The sequence below is a fragment of the Dunckerocampus dactyliophorus genome, chromosome 1 (assembly GCF_027744805.1).
Source record: "Dunckerocampus dactyliophorus isolate RoL2022-P2 chromosome 1, RoL_Ddac_1.1, whole genome shotgun sequence".
Lineage (NCBI taxonomy): Eukaryota > Metazoa > Chordata > Actinopteri > Syngnathiformes > Syngnathidae > Dunckerocampus > Dunckerocampus dactyliophorus.
In genome coordinates this window covers 11,682,527-11,706,531 of record NC_072819.1, presented here as the reverse complement: position 1 = coordinate 11,706,531, position 24,005 = coordinate 11,682,527, and the positions used below count along the sequence as shown (strand labels likewise).

The 24,005-nt window shown below is 43.8% G+C and overlaps 1 protein-coding gene across 1 annotated transcript in view; it reads right to left on the bottom strand.

Moving 5' to 3' along the window:
- Positions 1-2,000: 2,000 nt before the first annotated feature.
- nalf1a (NALCN channel auxiliary factor 1a) overlaps positions 2,001-24,005 on the bottom strand; it is a 47,013-nt gene continuing 25,008 nt past the window's right edge. The window contains exons 2-3 of the mRNA XM_054768235.1: positions 6,289-6,460; positions 2,001-6,193 (exon numbers count right to left, since the gene is read on the bottom strand). Of these exons, the coding sequence (XP_054624210.1) occupies positions 5,895-6,193; positions 6,289-6,460 (471 nt within the window). The 3' untranslated portion in view covers positions 2,001-5,894. The remainder of the gene's footprint in view (positions 6,194-6,288; positions 6,461-24,005) is intronic.

The window sequence follows — 24,005 nt, the reverse complement described above, 5'->3', positions numbered from 1 at the left end:
CTCTGGCGGGGAAGGAGCCCGAACTTGTGAGAGAGGTTGAGACATTCCGACTAGATATAGTCGGACTCACCTCGACCCACAGTTTGGGTTCTGGACCCAAACTCCTCGAGAGGGGCTGGACCGTGTTCTACTCTGGAGTTGCTGCTGGGGAGAGGCGGCGAGCTGGGTGGGCTTATTAATAGCCCCCTCGGTGCCTCTGTGTTGGAGTCATCCCCGGATAACGAGAGGGTCATTTCCCTACGCCTTCGGGTTGGGGAAAGGGTCCTGACTGTCGTTTGTGCGTATGCACCGAACGGCAGTTGAGAGTACCTAGCCTTCTTGGAGTCCATCAGAGGGGTGCTGGAGAGCACCCCAACTGGTGACTCCGTCGTTTTGCTGGGAAACTTCAATGCCCAAGTGGGCAATGACAGTGTGACCTGGAGGGGCGTGATTGGGAGGAACGGCCTCCCCGATCTGAACCCATGCGGTGTGATGTTGTTGGACTTCTGTGCGACCCACAGTTTGTCCATCACAAACACCATGTTCAAACATAAGTATGTCCATAAGTGCACATGGCACCAGGACACCCTAGGCTGCAGGTCTATGATTGATTTTGTAGTCGTATCATCAGACCTGCATCCACATGTTCTGCACACGCGGGTATAGATAGGGGCTGAGCTGTCAACCGATCACCACCTGGTGATGAGTTGGATTAGATGGCGGGGGAGGATGCCGGACAGACCCGGGAGACCCAAACGTGTAGTGAGGGTGTGCTGGGAACATTTGGCAGAGTCTCCTGTTTGTCGAGTCTTCAGCTCTCACATCTGGCAGAGCTTCGCCTGCATCCCGGGGGAGGACAAGGATATTGAGTCCGAATGGGCTATATTCCATGCCTCCATTGCTGAGGCAGCCGACCGGAGATGCGGCCGCAAGGTGGTCGGTGTCAGTCATGGCGGCAAGCGCCGAACCCGATGGTGTACACCAGAGGTCAGGGCTGCCGTCTGAAGATGGTGTCCTACCGAGCATGGATGGCTTGTGGGACTCCTGAAGCAGCTGATAGGTACTGGTAGGCCAAGCGGCACGCGGCTTCGTCGGTGGTCGAGGCAAAAACTCAGGTGTAGGAGGAGTTCGGTGAGGCCATGGAACACGACTTTCGGTCGGCCTCGAAGAGGTTCTGGCAAACCATGCGGCGCCTCAAAGGGGCAGCAATGCGCGGTCCACACTGCTTACAGTGGAGTGTTCCCAGGCCAGCTGTGAGACATAATCCCTCCAGCGTGTCCTAGGTCTTCCCCAGGGCCTTCTCCAGGCTGGGCATGCCCGAAACACCTCACCAGGGAAGTGTCTGGGAGGCATACCCGAGCCACCTCAGCTGGCTCCTCTCGATGTGAAGGAGCAGCGGCTCTACTCTGAGCTCCTCCCGGATGACCGAGCTCTTAGGGTGAGTCCCGCTACCCTACGAAGAAAACTCATTTCAGCCGCTTGTTTCCGCGATTTTGTTCTTTCGGTCACGAACCAAAGCTCATGACCATAGGTGAGGGTGGGAACATAGATCGAATGGTAAATTGAGAGCTTTGCCTTCCGGCTCAGTTCTCTCTTCACCACGACGGTCCGGTACAGTGACCGCATTACTGCAGGCGCTTCGCCGATCCACCTATCGACCTCACGCTCCAACCCTCCCTCACTCGTGAACAAGACCCCGAGATATATATATATATATATATATATATATATATAGAGCATGTAAAAACTTAAGTGAGTTTGGTTATCATCAAGAAAACCATGGAAGTTTCTAGATATCAGCTCTCAAATTAAACTCTTATGAGCTATATTTATCATTTGTCCAACCAAATGTACCTTTAGTTGTACCAGGCATTCAAATGGAACAATAAACTGAAGAAACAAGGGTGGTAATAATTTTTTCTATGACTGTATGTACGGTTTGTGTTTGAGCTCTTGGTGCTTTGCTTCCCCCAAGACGATAACATATCATCTGTAAACACTCAGAAAAAATGCATCCATAATGTGTAACATAATTTAGATTTATTTTCTTTTCAACAAAATGTTAATAAATACATTTGTTTTACGTCCAAAAAAGATAATGACGTGTAGGACGCACTTTATAAATAATTTCAGTCTTTTGTAGAAAAAAAAAGGAAAATAGCAAACTAAAGCATCTCTAGTATGACAATTTGACAACATTATAATATTTTTTTTCTCTATATTTGAACCCTTTTCTCAATTCAAGTGGTTTTTGTATGTTTTTCTCACAACCTCTTCATCGCATCTTTTTAAACATCCAGCTTAGTCCTACTCATCAACTCACACCACTGCAGTAGACAACAGAAAAATGCGGCAATAAAAATCTCCAAAGCAGACAAAAAACAAGGAAGCCAACAGAAAACACAGTGGGATTTAAACAGTGGGTGGGGAAGGGGAGAGGATGTGAGTCTGCAAGGCGAATGGGCAATTTTTTGGGACATATTTACAACAGAAAGCAGGAGAAGAAGGTGTTTGGTCCTGGTGATCGGTGGGATTCTTCTGCATAGATCCACAGAACATGAACAACTACAGAGAAACTAATACATCCACTGCTGTCTTCCAGGAAAAAACAAAATCACACGTCACTCCAATAAGAGGGATCAGACAGGAGTGGGTGATGGGGGTCAGGTCTTTAAAGTCTATGAACAGCCTTGAAAATCAACGAGAAGTATGGACATGACTTCATTTGCTATGAGTGACATCACTGGCTGTTTTGTAGACAAGGAACAAGGTGGAAGGCAGGAGGGAGTTGGGTGGTCGCAGCTAGACCGAGTACAGTTTTCAAAAAGTAAAAAAAGAAAAAAAAGTCAGTGAAAACAAGTCTCCAGCTGTTCATTCACAAACTAGATTGGACGACAAAACTGTTTTGTATTAGGGAGACACTGAAAAGAAAAAAAAATGTGGTAGAGTCACAGATTTATGAAGTGTAATTATGAGAAAAAAGTCCATTTACCGTATCTATTTTTGTTACCACTTAACAAGCAGTCTTAAATAAGCAACCTCCGTTTATTGTCAACTTACGTTCCTTCCATACAATTGCACTTGAAATTATTCGGCCCCCATAGTAAATGACATTTATTTTCAAAATGTACAAACTTTCAAGAGATGATCAATTAAAAAAAGATAATGACCATTTGCAATATTGTATGTTTTGAACTATTTACATTTATTTTGTTTTTGGTTTATTGCAAAGTTTATAAACTTTACAAATAAATACAATTTACAATGAGTTTTGAATAACTGTAAGTGCAAGTGTACATGACTTTTTTCTCTTAAACCTACAAATTCTTGTGATAGTGCATTATTTTTTGCTCCTGAAAATGTATATTTATTTGCATCCAAATAAAGTTGCAATTCATATATGTCTATGTTTCACTGTTACAGTCCACTTGCTTTGGGGCAAACCAGATCCTGCAAATGGAGCTCTGCAGCTACAGGACTGGAGTGGAGCAGCATTACCTTACATTTCATTCAACCAAAAAATGACAGATATATTCAGGAGTATTCTGCCTTGAGATAGCAATAAATTTCAAATGAAATATAAAAAAAAAACATACAAGTGGGATGGATCAGCCCTTGAAGTCTCCTCACATGCCGATGCCAATTCAGCCTTTAGCTCATCTGAGTCATCAGTTTGTTTAAGGATGGGAAACAGACTATGGTTTTGTTTATTTTTTAAATGTATTGCTCCATTGCCAGTAATAGCCTAACTAAGGTTGTCCAACATAAGTGACGTTTACACTTGCACGCATTTTGCCTCCGCATTGTCCCGCAATTTGCCATAGCAATACGTGTCATTTATTTATGGCATTCCTGAAAAGTGAGATTACTTTGTGCACTATTTGCGTTCTGTTTATGCATAAATTACACACGGCACACAATTCATGGCCAAAATTGCTGCGATTTGGCACGAAATGACCACACTCCCGCACAACATATTTACACCTTGACACGTAGTGTTTACATCTAGTGCACAACAAAAGCACGCGTGACACGCATTGTTCTCTCATGGGTATGCAGTGTCATCACCACTTCCCGTATCCAAGAAGCGGTGGTGGCATTATTTGCGCAACAGAGGCATCACCCCATGCTTCATTAATTTCTCTGTTTGCAAGAGACCTACAAGATGTTGAACTCCAGCAAATGAAGGAAAAGTAAATCTATATTTTCTTGCAGCTGCAGGTACAGAATGTGCAAAGAGCAGGAAAGAGACACAGTGTGGTAGAGGGAATTGCTGACTAGAAGACATCACTTTGGTCGTTATGATCATTTATTAACAGAAAATCATAAGGAAGATGCAAGACGCAATAGAAATTATTTGAGAATTCCCTCCCCCCAACTTGCTCGAAGAGGTGGTGGAAAAGTTAACCCCTTCATGTGAATGAGAAACGCAAAGGTACACTTGATACGCACCAGCCGCATTGTTTGCACATAGGTTGTGGTGCGTTCACGTTGCATTCACGACTAGTTCACGGAAATGATGCGTGCCACAAATTTCGAAATTTCTTTGCTCACGGGCATGCAGCCCCGCACTGTTTAAACATACAGTACTTCACACCTGTTAACAACCTTTTACTCATTGGCACGTAAAATTGCGTACCACTGCGGAAAAAAGTGCGTGCAACTGTAAACGGTTTAGGGTCTCAATTATCAAGCTAAATCCAACAAATGAAAAAAAGTGAATACAATCTAAAACTTGTCTGAATAGCACACATTAATGGTACTACGCTACCCTTTTCTGTTCCATAATGTTGCAATGTTAATTTATTACTCTGTTCACATCTGGATTTAGTAAGATCTTTGTGGAAAAAGTAACATGCAGTACTGGAATTAAAAGAAAATGTACTTGACCTTTTTGCGTTGGTTGATTTTTGTTTTATTTGGTTAGTCAAATATGGATTGTATGTAATTGTCAGCCATGTTGCTGAATAGTATTTCTGCTGGAATGCTCAACTTCATGTACCAAACATACTAAATTCTTGTAAGAACACCTTCTACACTACAAACTATGTTGCCTTATCCCTGTAGGCTAAGGGGGTGGAGCCTAAAGACAAGCTGAAATGTGTGTGTACTATAAGAAATAAATTTACTCAAGTACAAACTAAAAGATGGACATAGAGTTGGTTTTGAGGGTGATTCTGCCTTTTTGGCTATAATATTAATAAAGAGCAATTGTGCATGTATAGTTGATAAAGGAGGCCCCTGGGGCTTTTTTGGCTTCATGCAGCTGTCCTGTTTTTCCTTTTTTGTCCCATTAGAGACACCAGTGCCATCATGAGGTAAATTTAACAGTGCCAGCTGCCCACTGCTTGCCGCTGCTACCTTTTGTATCAGTGCACTTAAGGCCCAAACTGTTGAGGCATGTGTCATCAAAGGGGTGGTCGGGCTAAGAAAAGATCTCCAAGTTGAATCCAGTACAATTGCACGCAATTTGTGTTGAAAGAAGACCCACATGAATGGATGAGTTACTACAAAGTAGCAAGGAGGAGAAATTGTGTGGATAAGTCAAAAGACTCGGAGTGGCTGAAAATCTACACATTTAAAATTAAATGGTAAAAAACTTGATTGATGTCCAGTTTGACATACAATCCATACACACAACAGAGAAAAATGAACAGAGGGAAAGAAGGGAAGAGAGACGAGATTCCTCAAAACCTATGAATGGAATAGAAACTATGAGCAGGGTTTAAGTGGGAAGAGGTCAATGCTTTAGAGGGGTAGTTCGGTCCACCTAAACTCCAATTAAACCCTCCTACTTCCTGTACTGGATGGCATGTTGGCAGCAGATAAAAGAGGTGATTGCCAACATCAGATGTATCCCCAACATGACATTTGCAAAAGCAATAAACCTCTCAAGCGTCATCCAACTCTGATGTTCAGTCCTTGTTGGAGGCACTCTTCTCTGGCAAAAGAGTCACAGCCACGCCCGCCAATGTGGAATTATGAGAGACCGATATAATGATGACGGTGTGCAGGAGGACGAGCGCCAGCAGGCAGATTTTCAGCCGCCCACTGCACAGTCTTGAGCTGGCGGTGGAGGTGACTGAGGCCCCCTTGGGCTGGCAGGAGGAGGCAGTCCTTTTGAGTGTCTCGCCTGAGGGGCCATTCACATTTGAGTCCCATCGGACGTCACAGCACACAGCTTCGCTCTCTGATGGATTCTCTCTCAGAAGTCCTGAAAAGGGGTGACAAAGCCAAGACAAACACATCTTTTCCATTAACATTTGAGGAACTGTCACATGAGACATCTAAAAACATCTCGATATTAACCTGTGCAGATGAAACTGGGGCTGCCTCCGTGGATCAAGTCATCGTTGTCTGGTAGGATGAATGGACAGCTCTGTTGAACCTCCAGACAGTACTGGTGGCACGATACCTTTCTTTGACATGACTGCTGGGTTGTGGGGAAATACTGAGCACACAGCCAGGGCTTATAGGCCGTCTGTGGAGGACAGAGAAAATTCAAAGGCTCAAGGCGTAAACAAAAAATCTGATTATAAATCTGTGTAAGGGATCTGTGTAATTGTAATTGACTTGACCCCAGTCAACAAAAGAGGAAGGAAACATGATTAGCAGCAATGGGTGCATGAATTTAAATATTCTGTAGGCCAAAATAGCGCTTAAACTGAACCCAAACCTGAGTGAGATTTTTACAATTACATTTTTTTGTAAAAGAGCATAGAGTGAATAGGAGCGTGAACCAAAAGCAAAAGAACCATATGAGATCCGGACTTAGTGGAGTTTACCTCCATAACTAGCCACAACTGACAAAGACCAAAGCCAAAATTCAGAATTCTAATATTAAAATAATAAAAATAAATAAATAAATAAATAACATTTGGTGGTGCCAGTACTCCAACACTACTTTGCAAATATTATTTAGGTAGCCTGTAGGTCTTTTTTTTTATTCCAAATAAACTCAAAAATCTATCTAATTTACAAAAGACGGACTGGGGGAAAAAAAAGTGGTATGCACTAGAATTTATTTTGATTTTTAGGGTTGTCCTGATCAGATATTTATGTTGGATGCCGGTCCAATATCAGCCAAAAAAAGTAAATGGGTCAGTTGTTCTTATATATATATTGGTGACTATTATTCTGTCTGAGTAATATCACTTAATCAAGCCTTTTCTAACATTCTACGCTATTAAACAAGTTATAAAAGTATGTATGATATGTGCCGATATCGGATTGATATCGGTATCGAACAATATTCAATGAACCATGAACTTTCATTCAGCCTCTCAGACTTTCTTCTACGTCGGGAGAATGCAGCAGCCTGCAGGTCGGGTGAGCTGAATACCCGGCGAGCAAAGCAGCCAAGGCAGAAACGAGGCAAGAGAGGCAGCCTGCATGCTAGGCTAAAAGCTAGAGCGACTAGGCCACTGCTACCAAGCCTGCTGCTAGCTAATGTCCGCTCTCTTGAAAACAAGATGGAACGAGCTGAGAGCAAGGATTACAACTCAACATGAGATCAGGGAATGCTGTGTGCTCACCTTCACAGAAACCTGGCTGACGGAGGATATACCGGACTCGGCGATCCAGTTGGAAACATTTGCTGCTTACCGGGGAGATCGTACTTCGGTGTCGGATAAACACAGATGTGGCGGTGTCTGTGTTTACGTAAATAAATGGTGGTGCACAGATGTACAGACGATCGAAAAACACTGCTAACCGGACATTGAGCTGCTGATGGTGAAATGCAGACCTTTTTGTTTGCCTCGTGAGTTTAGCGCTGTGTTCTTGTCTGCATTCCACCACGAGCTAACACCGCTAACGCACTGGGCCTCCTGCATGACATCATTGATAAACACGAGACCAAACACCCGGACGCTGTATTCATTATATCTGGCGATTTCAACCACTGCAACCTCAGGACTGTCCTCCCCAAATATTACCAGCATGTAAGCTTTCCCACAAGAGAAAATAACATCCTGGACCAAGTCAGCAAAATGAAAGGTGCTTTGAAGGCTGTTCCAAGACCCCATTTTGGAAAGGCCGACCACATCTCCATATTCCTTTATCCAACATACAGACAACTTCTCAAACAAGCTCTCCCTGTATGTACAGCAGTTAAAGTGTGGAATGAAGAAACTGATTGAGTACTTGAGGACTGCTTTGGCTGCACAAACTGGGATGTGTGTAGAACTGCAGCGGGGAGGGAAGATTGTACTGTTGATTTGGATGAATATGCTTCTGCTGTTACTGGCTACATTAGCACATGCATAGAGACTGTTACCACCACCAAGTATTACAGAAAATACCCTAACCAAAAACAGTGGATGAACTGTGATGTAAGGGCTAAGCTACGTGCTCGTTCGTCTGCATTTGTCATGGGCACCGTTGAGGACTACAAGAGAGACTACAAAAAGGCCAGACATGACCTGAGGAGGTCCATACAAGAGGCCAAAAGACAGTACAGACAGAAGCTGGAAGGCTACTATTCCACCTCAGACCCACAGCGCATGTGGGCGGGGCTTCAGGACATCACTGACCATCAACAGCGGAGTAGCGTAGCCACGTCCAGCCAAACCACACTTCCAGAGCTGAATGAGTTCTACGCCCGCTTTCACACCCAATCGCTTGATGAGCAGAGAGGGTGGCTGGACTTGGGGAGCACACAGGACTCACCTCTCATGGTGACGTAAGCTGATGTGCGCAGGGTTCTGAACTAAACAAACCCACGAAAAGCAGCAGGCCCAGACAACATCTCAGGACGTGCACTTCGGGTTTGCTCATCAGAGCTAGCTGATGTGCTTGCTGACATATTTAACCTGTCGCTTGCACAAGCATCTGCTTTAAGTCCACCACCATAGTGCCCGTAACCAAGAAGAGCAACGTGACCTGCTTGAATGACTATCGCCCTATAGCACTCACTACTATTGTAATGAAGTGCTTTGAAAGGATAGTCATGACCCACATCAAAAAGAGCATCCCGGCCACTGTGGACCCTCTACAGTTTGCATATCGCCAGAACCAGTCCACTGATGATGCAGTCAACACTGCCATCCACACAGCCCTTTCTCACCTACAGGGCCAGGACACATATGTCAGGATGCTATTTATAGACTATAGCTCTGCTTTTAATACAGTCAGCCCCCACAAACTCACAAATAAGCTCCTCACACTTGGCTTGTCACCCCCCCTCTGTAACTGGGTGGTTAACTTTCTAACAGGCAGGCCCCAGTCAGTCAGACTCCACAATCGCATATCCAGCTCAAGAATTGTGAGCACTGGGACCCCACAGGGGTGTGTGCTGAGTCCGCTCCTCTACACGCTCATCACCTATGATTGCGTGGCCTCCCAGAACAACACCAGCATCATTAAATTTGCGGATGACACTCCAGTCATCGGACTGATCACTGGTGGTGTTGAAACATCATACAGAAGAGAGGTGGCGGACCTCATAGCTTGGTGTCGTGATAACAATCTCCTTCTCAATACAGATAAGACTAAAGAAATGATCATTGACCCAAGAACAAGGGAAAAGGAGCAGCATAGACCCCTGTTTATTGATGAGACTGAGGTGGAGAGGGTGAAAACCTTCAAGTTCCTTGGCACACACATCAGCGAGGACATCACCTGGTCTCACAACACCCAACAAGTTATCAAGAAGTCCCAAAGGAGACTGTACTTCCTGAGAAGACTGAGGAAACTTGGCATGTCCACCAAAATCCTCAGTTGCTTCTACAGATGCACAATCAAAAGTGTCCTTCCCGCTTCCATCACTGTTTGGCACGGTAACTGTACAATGCAATAGGAAGGCACTCCAGCGGGTGATTAAGACCTCACAGCACATTGTTGGGGCAGCCCTGCCCTCACTGCAAGACATTTATAAAACTCGCGTCCTGCGAAGAACAAACAACCTCATCAAGAACAGCACACATCCACAACACTCATTATTCACACTCCTACCGTCAGGCAGACGCTACAGGAGTTTGAAGTCCAGGACCACAAGGCTGGTAAACAGCTTTTACCCACAGACCATCAGGCTTCTCAACAAAGCACTCACACACGCCGCATGCAACACACGCACACACTCATAATACTTTATTTATTTATTTATTTATTTATTTATTTATTTATTTATTCATTCATTGGTATTCATGTGTGTGTGTTCTTCTGTTCGGTTGCTTAATTTATTGGTATTAATATTTCTTATGTTCTTATTCATTTTGTTGTGTTTTCTTTCTTTTTTTGGGAGAATGAACAGAACAAGAATTTCATTGCATAGCAGAACTACCTGTTTTACTGTGCATATGACAATAAAACACTTGAATCTTGAATTTCCTGACAGGTATTCACACTGTCATGATCTTGAGGTTGGAGGCAGTAAGACAGTCATTTGAAACTTCTTAAAAGATCCTGAGGGTTATGGAACAAAAAAGTTGTAGACCCCCAAAAATTCAGTGGTCCTGAGTTGGAGGAGGCTGTCCTTCAAGACATGGGATGATCCTCAACCCGAATTAAGGTTGTTACTCATGTTAAGTGCAATACAATAACTGTCAGACGGCTGCGAGAAAAGGGTTTTAAGAAAAAACGTCTTGAAAGGCCTCGTCTCCTTCGTCACAAAATTGCCCGTTTCGCATTTGCCCAAGAGCACCAAACATAGGACATTGGATGAGAAAAATGGCTTCTAAAGTTACTGGCATGACAAGGAGATCCTACCTGAGATGTTTTCCACACGGCACAGTGGAAGGGGCGCCTCCCATGATCTGCAGTGCTTTTTCTTCATTGGAACATTGGAGCTTCAGGTTATGCAGGGGCGTCAAACGGCAGCTGACGTTGCAAGGAGCATCCCTCATGACTGAAGGCCCTCATCTGTGTGGTAATGACTGCACTTTTCAAAAGGGGACAACGCTGAGGTTCACAATGCCCGCTTGACAAAGGACTTCTTCCACAGGAATAACGTCACCCTTTTGGACCATCCTGCGTGTTCCCCTGATTTAAAGCCTATTGAGATCATTTGGGGATGGATGGCAAGGGAAGGGAAAACGGACATCAGTTGCAGACAGTGGATGCCCTCCGTGAAGCCATCTTCACCACCTCGGGCAACATTCCCACTAGCCTCATGGAAACACTGGCATCAAGTATGCCTAAACCAATTTTTGCGGTGATAAAAAAGAAACTCATTACTGAGTCCTTTTTTGGAAAAAAAAGATTTCTATTTTAGCGGTATTTCAAGGTTTTTTTTTAGCTATGGTCTTAAACTTTTAATTAGTTGATAAACAATCTATTTCAGTTTAACGGTTGTTTGCAATAAATTGCTTACTGTAAATTCTGGACTATAAGCCTCTACTTTTTTCACACCCTGCAGCTTAAACAATGATGCAGTTAATTTATGGCTAAAAGAACAACAGTTCCCATGATGCTTAGAGTGCAGCTTCAAGAAGCAGTAAATTGGAGTAGTGAAGGATGCTAATATCATGTTTTGAAGTCTAATGCAGTGATAGTGTTTTGATCTCACAAATCTTAAGTAGCTTTGACCAAGTGTAGAATTACTATAACTTCTGTTGGACCGCGGCAGCTGTTAAACTCCGTAAATTCACCGGAGCTAACGAGTGAAGTTGGGAACACAGAGTGACGGTAGGGTTGCAAGGTTTTAGTGCGTCTTTCTGTGTAAATATCTCATGTTACAACGTGGACACCTTTGGCTTCCGGGGTTTGAGGGGTCTGCAGTGATGTTCCCTGCCCGCTTCCCTGTCCGCTTCCTGGTCCTGGACCGATACAGGTCACATATTTCGAAGGTAGGCTCCAATTCTTATTATTGTTCCAATGCTGGTGGTCCGGGTGCTGGATATGATGTCCCCCAGCCTCACCTGCTGGCTCCTGTCAGTCAGGAAGCTTGACAGGTGGAGGCTGGCATAGTGAGCTGGGAGAGCTTCTGGTGGAGTATCTCAGGTATGATGGTGTTGAAGCCCGAGCTGAAGTCCACAAACAGGATCCTTGTATGGGTTCCTGGGGAGTCGAGGTGATGCAGGACGTAGTGCAGTCCCATCATCCACTGACCTGTTTGCCCGGTAAACTGCAGGGGGTCCAGCAGGGGGTCTGTCATGTCCTTCAGGTGGCTCAACACCAGTCGCTCAAAGGATTTCATGACCACCACCAAGTTAGGGCCACAGGTCACTAGTCATTTAATCCTGAAATGGAGGCTTTCTCGGGGACTGGGATGATGGTGGAGCGTTTGAAGCAGGAGGGCACTTCACACAGCTCCAGTCAACGGTTGAAGATGCGAGTGAAGATAGTGGTCAGCTGGCCAGCGCAGACTCTCAAGGCCTATCCGCACTGGAATGATTTCAGGTCAAAACGGCAAAATATTTTGTCATTTCAGCCTCTGATCCACACGGGAACAGTGTTCTGGGTGACCTCAAACTGTATTTTTTGAGAATGGCTTCTAGAGTGGGGAACTCTGAAAACACCGGCTTGCAGTTGCCATATAGACGATGACATCACCGATCCAATGCCTCCCCGTCTCCGTCACGTGACCAGAAGAACAAGAGGGAGACAAAAACATCAGCAATGGTGGACTTCAGAGCTTTGTCTGTGCTGCAGTTGGCGCTATTAGCAATATTGCAACAAAACCTCACCGCCCTCCACACGTGGAGATGCATATACAATCACATGCGTCGGATCCTTTAACCCACCACGGTGTCCAACAAGATGTGCCCCCAGAAAAAGATTTTGGGTCAAAACTGGAAGAACTAGCAGCTGGTGGGAAAACATTGTGGATGGCGTTGTCGTTGATGACTGGAGAGCGAATTTTCGCATGTCCAGAGCTTCTCTTTTGGCCATGAGTGAAGAACTTCATCCTCACATCCAAGGCCAAAAAACAAACATGAAATAAGTAATCGGACCATTACAAAAGGTTGCATGCCAAGGGAAAGAGAGTTAGATGAGTGGTCACAAAACTCCTTGACTCTTGAACCAACTGCTTTAGTATTATTACCTTTGCTACTAATTGCTGTACTATATATTTTTCTTTTTTGCATTGGTGCTGTAAATAAACAAATAACTGCAACCTTTCTTGCTTTTGGTTTATTGGAGAGGATTAAAAATGTGCACATGCAGTATTAATGTATACAAAAAAATACATACACATTAAAATATATGTAGCATCAAAAATAAATATATACACAACGAAAATACAATATATATATATATATATATATACACACATAAAATTATATACTGTATATATACATATAAAAGGAACACTAAAATATCACATTGTAGATCTAAATTAATTAAATATTCTTATTAAATATTTTGGTCTTTACATAGTTTAATGTGCTGACAACCAAATCACACAAAAATTATCAACTGAAATCAAATTTATTAACCCATGCAGGTCTGGATTTGGAGTCACACTCAAAATTAAAGTGGAAAAAGACACCACCTGTTGTCTATTCCATTTGCTCAACATATTGTCAATCTGTGTTGCTTCCTACGTGGACAGTTTGAATAACGGTGCAGCAGTTTTGACTGAGTGTGAATATATATACATATACACACATGCACGCACATCAGCCACCGATAATTATCGGCCCGATACTGGCATAAAAACATGATATCGGCCAACATCTGTATTGTTTTTTTCTCTACATTAAAAAACTATACAGAGCTTTTAGCACCAAGGTCACAACTTTGCAACACTGCTGAACTTGCTGCAGCATGAAATTAATACTCTGCTGCTCACAAGTAACAAGTAACAACTACAGTAAATCACGGTGTATAAACCGCACCTTTTTTCCACCAGTAAGAAGCAAAAAATCAGGGTGCGGTTTATACACAATGACATGTCTGTGACCAGACTCGGACTGAAAAATAATATCAGACAAGGCTTCTACAACGCTTCAGCGGAAGATCACTCGTACTACAAGCCCGGTCACACCGCCTGAACTTTGCTGTAGCGTCCCTTGAACGGTAGGAACAGGGGGCCGAATTTCGACAACGCTCGTCACCGCGCACAAAATGGGAAAAAAAAAAAGAAAACACAGGCATTGTCCTAGCGGTGCACCGCTGAAGCCGGCGTTGCTTTAGCCTTGATTTAACGGTAGCTAATGTTGGTTTAGCGGTGACACAAGCGGTGATAGAGCGGCCTTCTGCGCATGCGGATCAGTTATCCATGCATTGTACATAACACATAATGCTGCATTGCTTCAGTGTGAATTTGAATAAACTCCAACGTTGTATTGTATTTCACATCATCGACAATGTTTTAATGGAAGCTTAGGTTAGCTTCAGTGTATATTGAGATCGTTTCACTGTGTGAAAATAAAGACATCAGCCGTCAGATAAGTTAGAAAGAAATTGCATACAAAAGCATTTTCAGCAACTGTACAGCAGAGGGCGCTAAAGTCAAAGCAATACCATTCCACACACAAGTCTTACTCACTGTGTTTTTAAAGAGCTAAAAACAACGTCACACAGCAACGTAACGTAGATAACAACAGACAAGACACTACCAATGATTATTGCAGAATAACCAACAACTATGTGAGCTTTAAACATGTATCATAACAACAGTACAGCAAAGCATGCTGGGAAAAGGAAGCTCTACTGTCAAAACCATATATGTAGACTCTGCTTCCCTGAGCCGTACCTCAGAGTCGCCGCCATATTGGATGTGGCAAGGCTGCGCTGTAAGTAAATACAAGGAAATGTACTTCATAAAACGCCTTTCTACAAAGAAATTTAAGTTAATGCCTCTCATTTAGACATTCACACACGCACTAGTATACTTGGGAAACAGTTAGGCACTAAAAACAATGTATTTGATCTTCTCAGATTGCTAAGATAAGAACTTTATTGAGCCAACACAGTAGTAATTCACTGTACATCAGCTATAGAGCACGAAGTAGTGCCGAAAAAGCATACACAATATATACAGTATATATATATATATATACACACTGCTCACAAAAATTAAAGGAACACTTTTTTTACTTTTTTTATTGGGCCTGGCATGAATTGAATTAAACCTGTCTGAAGCTGAGGGCCTCGTTGATAAATTTCAGCTGTATTGGTGTTCATGGAATTAACAACAGTGTGGCAGCGGGAACAAAACTGAGTTCGGTTGTACTTAATTGAAGTATTTTAGAATGTACTCATGTTATTTTTGATCAATCCTGTCTTCTTTTCCATTCGCTACTAGTCTGTTAACTTGTCAGTGTTATTCAGCTCAGAAGCAAAGAAGGAAACTTCTCCTGTTGCTTCTGCCAACTTTATTTCTTGAACGCGGCCACCAGACAGCAGCTCAGAACACACACACATCTCTCAGCATCGTCTCTCCTTCCTGCTTGCCCACAAGGCAAAGGTTAAACAAGCCCCACTACATAGCTATCCAGCCAATGCCTGTAACAAGTGACACCGTTTATTTCCTGGTGTGCACTGGTCAATACTGTAATGCCACTTGTTGTGGGGAAGGAGAGACTCACGTCACCGATGCACTTTAATCGCTTTATTAACAGCGGAGAACACTGCAGGACTTTACATCCACGCCAACATAAAAACACTTCCCAACTCTCTCGAAACTCACAGCTAGCACTGAGCCTAGCTCTCCTGCTCGGGACGCCCACCGTCACTTCCCGTCACTTCCTGATGAACTAAAGCTGTAATGACACTCTGCCGTATAAAAAGTAAAATATTAAAAACAAGCGTAAGACATTACTAGCACAGCTTTGTTCTGTGGGTCGTGGATAATAAGCCTAGTAGTGCTGTACAACTTTTATCCGCAGTCCCACAGTGCCCTCTACTGGTCAACATTCAAACTGGACACCAACCTGTCTATAGAGGCCACCTGCCTATAGCGGCCACTTTTGCAGTCTCCCTCTAGTGGCCGCTATAGACAAGTTTGACTGTATTTACAGTGGGGACGGGGGCCTGCTGACCTCGACTGAGGATATAGTTTCCGGTGGAAGGAATACTTTGAGGCCCTTCTTAATCCCACTGACATACCTTCCATTGAGGAAGCAGAGGCTGAGGACACGAACGCGGACAGTTCCATCACCGTGGCTGAGGTATCTGGGGTAATCAAAACGCTCCCCAGTGGCAAAGCTCCGGAGGTGGACGAGTTTCGCCCTGAATTAGTCAAGGCTCTGGATGTTGGGGACTGTCTCGGCTGACACGTCTCTTCAACATTGCGTGCAAGTCGAGAACAGTACCTCTGGATTGGCAGACTGGGGTGGTGGTCCCCCTTTTCAAGAAGTATGACCGGAGGGTGTGTTCCAACTATAGGGGGATCACACTCCTCAGCCTCCCTGGGAAAGTCTATTCCAGGGTGCTGGAGAGAAGGGTACGATCATTAATCAAACCTCGGCTACAGGAGGTGCAATGCGGTTTTCGTCCTGGTCGCGGGACACTGGACTAACTCTACACCCTTGCAAGGGTACTGGAGGGTACTTGGGAGTTTGCCCAACCGGTCTACATGTGCTTTGTGGACCTGGAAAAGGCATTCGACCATGTTCCTTGCGGTGTCCTGTGGGGGGTGCTCCGGGAGTATGGGATTGGTGGTGCGCTACTACGTGCCATTCAGTCCTTGTACAACCGGAGCAGGAGCCTGGTTTGAATTGCCAGCAGTAAGTAAAGCCTGTTTCCAGTGAACGTTGGCCTCCGCCAAGGCTGCCCTTCGTCACCGATTCTGTTCATAATATTCATGGACAGAATTGCTAGGCGCAGCCAAGGTGCCGAGGGAGTCCAGTACGGGGGCTTTAGGATCTCATCTCTGCTATTTGCAGACGATGTGGTCCTGATTGCCTCATCGGGCTGTGACCTGCAGCGTTTACTGGGACGGTTTGCATCTGAGTGTGAAGCTCCTGGGATGAGACTCAGCACCTCCAAATCTGAGGCCATGGTTCTCAGTCGGAAAAGGGTGGATTGGTCCCTCCGGGTTGGGAATGTATTTTAAACAATATCCCTTTCACTAAAATAAATAATACAATAAAATCCAAAAATAACATAAATCAAGGCACAAGAAACACAAATGTGTTATTATATAAAATATGTAATACATTAATTATCTACTCAGAGATGGGTGGAGTAGCCAACAAAACAACTGTACTCATTTAACAGTATTGTTACTTGACAACAATTTTACTCAAGAAAAAGATATGTGATTTTACACATATCGGTATCGGTTGTTATTGTAATCGAAAATTGAGAGTTGGACAATATTGGCATATCGGTTATCGGCAAAAAAGCCAATATTGGACAGCCCTAATGTATATACACGCACACACACACACACACACACACACACACACACACACACACACACACACACACACACACAAACACACACACGTATGTTCAACTGTCGAATGTTCTCAGTGTTTTCAGTGGTTTATCATCCTCTTCAGCTGAAGATCCTTTTGGACAGCAGCCTCCATTGGGGCCTTCCTTTTGATTCTGTCCTTTCTGTGGTTGTTGTTTCTTCTGTGTGAACAAAGACAAAAACACTGTAATGCATGGTCACATTAAGTAATGTTTTAACAAGTCTTTATGTTTCATTTAATGAACGTGCGTCCAGAAAGTATTCACGGCGCTTCACTTTTTCCACTATTTTTGAAGTCACAGTCTTATTCCGAAATTGATTACATTTTTTTTTCCCTCAAAAATTCTACACACAACACCCTATAACGACAATGTGAAAAACTTTTTTTTGAAATTGTTGCAAATTTAGTAAAACATGAAGAACAGAAAAATCACATGTACATAAGTATTCTCAGCCTTCACCGTGAAGCTCAAAATTGAGCTCAAGTGCATTCTGTTTCGACTGATCATCCTTGAGATGTTTCAGCAGCTTAATTGTACTCTACCTGTGGTAAAATCAGTTGATTGGACATGATTTGGAAAGACACACACCTGTCTATATAGGGGCCCAGGCTTGACAGTGCTTGTCAAAGCACAAACCAAGCATGAAGACAAATTAATTGTCTGTAGACCTCAGAGACAGGATTGTCTAGATGGCACAAGGCTGGAGAAGGTTACAAAAAATGTCTACTGCTTCCAATGAGCATAGTAGCCTCCATCATCCGTAAGTGGAAGAAGTTTGGAAGCACCAGGACTCTTCCTAGAGCAGGCCAGCAATCTAAGCTGAGTGATCGGGGGAGAAGGGCTTTAGTCAGGGAGGTGACCAATAACCGATGGTCACTCTGTCAGAGTTCCAGCGTTCCTCTGTCGAGAGAGAAAGAACCTTCCAGTAGGACAACCATCTCTGCAGCAATCCACCAATCAGGCCTGTATGGTGGAGTGGCCAGCCACTCCTTAGTAAAAAGCACATGGCAGCCCGCCTGGAGTTTGCCAAAAGGCACCTGAAGAACTCTCAGACCATGAGAAACAAAATTCTCTGGTCTGATGAGACAAAAATGTAACTCTTTGGAGTGAATGCCAGGCGTTATGTTTGGAGAAACCCAGGCACTGCTCATCACCAGGCCAATACCATCCCTACAGTGAAGCATGGTGGTGGCAGCATAACGATGTGGGCATGTTTTTCAGCAGCCGGAACTGGAAGACTACTAGAGGGAAAATGACTGCAGCAATGTACATTGGCATCTTGGATGAAAACCTGCTCCACAACGCTCTTGACCTCGGACTGGGCGACGGTTCACTTTCAGCAGGACAATGACCCTAAGCACACAGCCAAGATATCAAAGGAGCGGCATCAGAACAACTCGGTGAGTGTCCTTGAGTGGCCCAGCCAGAGCCCAGACCTGAATCCAATTGAACATCTCTGGAGAGATCTTAAAATGGCTGTGCACCGACGCTTGCCATCCAACCTGATGGAGCTTGAGAGGTACTACAAAGAGGAATGGCCGAAACTGCCCAAAAGATAGATGTGTCAAGCTTAAAATATTCAAAACGACTTGAGGCTCAAATCGCTGCCAAAGGTGCACAGCAAAGGCTGTGAATACTTATGTATATGTGATTTTTCATTTTTTTAATTTTTAAAATATGTGCAACAATTTCAAAAACCTTTTTTTTAACATTGTCGTTATGGGGTGTTGTGTAATGTAATCCATTTTGGAATAAGGCTTCGACATAAAATAAAAAGTGAAGTGCTGTGAATACTTTCCGGATGCACGTATGTTGGGAGTTGTGTCTACGTTTTACCATCTAGTGAGTCAGTTGGCAGCATAACATATAGCTCATAGCAATTGGCCCTAAAAGAAACGAAGCATTATCAAACCTACCTACAGCAAATGTCTGCGATGGCTGACCACTACAGGAGGAAGACTGTCGCTGGTGCTGGTGTGAGGGGAGTCTAGGGAAGTCGAAGAATCAGGCGAAGGTGTATATGAAAATATTAGCACCACACGTCCGTGACCACTTCGGCGCCCAGAATCAACGGCATGCCAACATTTGTTCCGGACTGCCGTACGTGTTGCCGTAACCTGGCATTTACTCACATTACAGGGATCGTGATGGAAGTCCTTCCCTGCCGCCATGTCCCCATTAATATGCTGCCGCCTAAAAGCCAACATAATATCAGAATACATCAACTGACAGGACTTCCAATCGACATTCTCCTGATATTTTTTTTTTTTACACCAAAGTGGAAGTAATTCCATTTCACCGTCAGTCCAAACAAAGTACTTGGGTTTTTGTCGCGCACTCGCCATCTCCTTCTTGTTGGCTTTGTTAGCGTGTAGCAGAAGGCAATTATCTTCTTCTACAGCTTGGTGTGTCACATGTCTGCGTGTCTGTTTACAGTGCCACACGTAGGTGTGCCTTGTGTATCACATCGTTTTCACCCCAGTGATGCGTTCCCGTATGGATGCAACTATTAACGAATCCAACACAGTGTGGACGTGACTTTTTCCCCAGCCAAAAAAGAAATCCCAGGAAGGTTCCCGTGTGGACAGGGCCTCAGGCAGGAGGGGGACACACCATCAGGTCCTGGAGCCTTTTTGATCTTTTGTCTCTGAAACATCTGACGGACATCCTGTTCACAGATGTTCAGTGCAGTCAGGGGCTCAGAGGAAAGGGAGGGGGAGGGGAGGAGGATGAGACCAGGGGTGCAGGTAAGTGGGTGAGGGGTGTGAATGAGTTCCTCAAACCTGGCGTAGAAGGTGTTAAGATCGTCAGCGAGTTGGGGGTTTACCACAGGGTGGAAGAAACAGGGTGGAAAACTCCCAACTCGGTCTCCTCTAGTTGGTGATGTCCTGTAGGCCTTTCCAAACTGATGCAAGGTTGTTGGCAGCTAAACTGTTTTTTAGCTTCTGATTGTAGCTCCTCTTAGCTACCTTGACCTCCTTTGGCCTGCCTGTATAGGATCCGATCCCCAATTCTGAAGGCCTCCTCCTTGGCCTGACGCAGCTGCCCCAGTTTGGGTGTGAACCAGGGTTTGTTGTTGTTGTATGTGCGGAAGGTCTTGGTGTGCACATGCGTTCTCACAAAAAACGATGTAGGATGTCCAGTGTCAGAGAGCTCTTGTAGGTCTGAGGCTCCAGCTTCAAAAACACTTCAATCAGAGCAGTCAAAGCAGGCCTGTAACTCCAGCTTTGACTCATCTGTCCTTTTCTTCACTGTCCTCACCACAGGCTTGGAAGTTTTTAATTTTTGCTTGTAGGTCGGGATGAGATGGAGTAGATAGTGATCAGAGAGACCCTAAAGTTGCACGGGGAACAGAGCGATAATCGTTTTTTAAAACTGTGTAACAGTGATCTAATATATTAGTGTCCCTCGTGGTAGAATTAATGTGGTGTCTATATTTCGGGAGTTCGTGCGTGAGATTTGCGCTGTTAAATCATGCAAGTATGATGAGCAGGGAGTCTGTGTGTTTTCCCTTCATATCTGTTATGTAATCAGCCAGGTAGTAGTACCTCCAATTCGCAGGCTTGAGGCGGAATGTAGACAGCTACCAGCACAAAGGAGGAGAACTCAGAATCGATTATTAATCAATTATCCAATTAATCGACAACTATTTTGGTAAACGATTTATAATCGGTAAATAATTGACCGATGAATAGATTATTAAAATAATCGTTAGTTGCAGCCTTACTCCCGCAGAGAATAAAAAGGTTTGCAGTTAATAAAAAAAAAGACTCTAAATGAGGATTGCATGATCTCTTTAACACTGTGACATCTGTACAGCAGCCTTCGTTTATTTAGAAGCAGATGCCACCTCCTCTCGTCGAGAGCTCCGTGACGCGACCCTCTCGTAAAAGTTGAAAGCCCGGCAGCTGTAGCAAGCTGTCCAGGATATGTTCACTGAGCCAGGTTTCAGTGAAACACAAAGCGGCGGATCTACGAAAGTCTGTGTTGATCTTTGAGTAAAAGAGAAGCAGCAGTTAATCCATCTTGTTTGCTAGTGAGCGTACATTTGCCAGATGTACGGAAGCGCCGTACGTAATCCTCGCTGCCTCAGCTTGACAAGCGCTCCTGTGCACTTATCCCGTCGGCGTCTCCTACGTATCCCATAGAGAGCCGCTGCGCCTCCAACAAGAATCTCCACAAAACTTTCTGGATCGAGATGATGATAATGAGAACTGGTGAAAAAGCTCCAACAGAGGACTGCCCAATGTTTATAAGTTCCTTTCTCCTCTCTGGAGTTTTTGAGCAGCGAGGGCTCACGAAAATCAGAACAAATAGACAAAGACACCAAAAGGTGGCCCTCCGCGGCACCATCTTAGAACTATAGAGGTATTTAGAGGGCTTTAAAAGTTAAAAATGTTTAAAAAGCATATTTAGAAGGTCATAAACAGGTTTTCTATGCTCTATGAAAATATTAAATTTATAAAGAAGGAATCCTACTTCACGAAAATTCATTTATCATGCTTATCCTAATAAGGATAAGCGGCATAGAAAATTGATGGATGGACATCTTTAACACATCCTATTCAAATTCAAACATAAAAATGATTTGAATAAAACCTGTCGGTAAAAGTCTTCAATCATGGCACTTGGGGAGTTTAATCAGTGTCACTGGACTTGGATGAGAGATGAAATATCAGAAAGTCAAGGGAATCCAGTTGATCCATCGCTTTAGATCAACAAAAAGTGCAATTCGAAAAGATTTACATACACAAATGTCATTTTCTTCTGATTAACTCAGTCGGTAAGTATCAGTATTCTTCTATAGACTCCCATGCCTGGGCCAATAGTTTGAATTGGGCAAGAATCACCTCTCAGTTCACTCTCACGTCAGACCTACATTAGGAGTTTTCATTGTGGGCAGAATTCCTCCACGCAACGCAATGTGACCTGCAGAGCACTGTTGGAGCATCATGTCCCTCTCCTGCTCACAGCACCCAGCCATTCCGTGAGCCACAGATGTGCATGTTACGTCCGCACTCAATCCCCTGTCCCCCCCCGCTCAAGCATGACAAAGTCGCCCTTAAACATGGCATGCACCTCGTGGCACCATAGCAAGCCAATGGCACACACAAGAATGCGAGATACATTCACAGACATAGAGTTATTTTTGCGACACACTGATGAGTCCGTGACCCACTTTTGGGTCAGGACCCACCTGTTTAGAACCACTGAAATAGTCTGTTTGCCCCATCAACAGCATCCATCCTGACAAAGAAATAAGAAATCAATAATAATTAGAGCTGTCCCGATCCCAATCTGGGACAACAAAGAGCTTTGTTTTTGCAGCAGGCCGGAAAGTAAACAAAGCCATGTCAGCCGTGTGAAATTACTTCTGTACTGTAAATTAAAATAGTCCTACAGCTACTTGCTAGGTCTACAAAGTGACAATTTCAAGGGGTGGTACTAGCAGAGCTCCATTCTATACCACAACGTTAATCTGAGGACCAAACATAAAACAGAGTACGAAGTGTTGGGAATGCCACTGATAAAACTTCTAACGTTAGTGGCATGACAAGAAGATCCCACCTGAAATGTTTTCCACACAGCACAGTGGAGGAGGCGCCATCATGATCTGGGTTGCTTTTTCCTTCAATGGGGCAATGGAGATTTAGGTTGTACAGGGGTGCAACATCTCCACATAGCAGCTGGCTATGTGGAGATGTTGCAGGGGGCATGCCCGCCTGTTCCAAACAATGGCTGCCTTCCGTGAAGCCATCTCCACCACCCGGAGCAACATTCCCACTAGCCTCCTGGAAACACTAGCATCAAGCATTCCCACACCAGTTTTTGAGCTGACTACTGGGTCCTTTTTTGATCATTTTATTTATATTTTAGGTTGGTTTTGTTTTTTTTTTAGCTACGGTCATAAACTTCTAACTTCTAATCTATGGTCTTAAAATTTGTATCAAGAGTGTATGTATAACATTTTTGTTGTTGTTGTTTTTTTTATATGAAAGAGTTAGTCTGATACTGTCCAGGGGATCCAGCCCTGACAAACAGACAGAGTAAATAAGACAAAAGCAGTGAACTGGCATTGTTTAATGACAAGCTGGAACTATTAATACTGCACTTCAGCCAATAAGGAACTTACATACAACACCTGGCAGCATAATGTAAGAATTCATTTTATTAAGCAGCTGTATGGCGTAATGGGTAACATAAGCTTGGCACAGGAGACAGTGGTTTGAATAAAAAAAGATCAGTGAGGATAATTCATAATGCCGCGTATAGAGAACATACAAACCTTTATTTTTAAAATCACAGATATTAAAATTTGTTGATTTAGTACATTTTCAAACTGCTAAAATAATGCATAAAGTTAACAATAACTTGTTACCCAAAAACGTCATACAGTATTTGTCCGCTACATGTAATTGATCGTGGCAGCCCGCCACTGCAAAATAAAAGCCGCCACACCCTAAAAATGAGGGGTTTTATTTAACTTGAAAACAATTTTAAGTAATATATTGTATGAATGGATATACAGTCAAACTTGTCTATAGCGGCCACTAGAGGGAATCTGCCAAAGTGGCCGCTATAGACAGGTGGCCTCTATAGACAGGTTGGCGTCCAGTTTGAATGTTGACCAGTAGAGGAAAAAAAAGAAAAAAAAAGGGAAAAAATAATAATAATAATGTTGACCAGTAGAGGGCACTGCGGACTGCGGATAA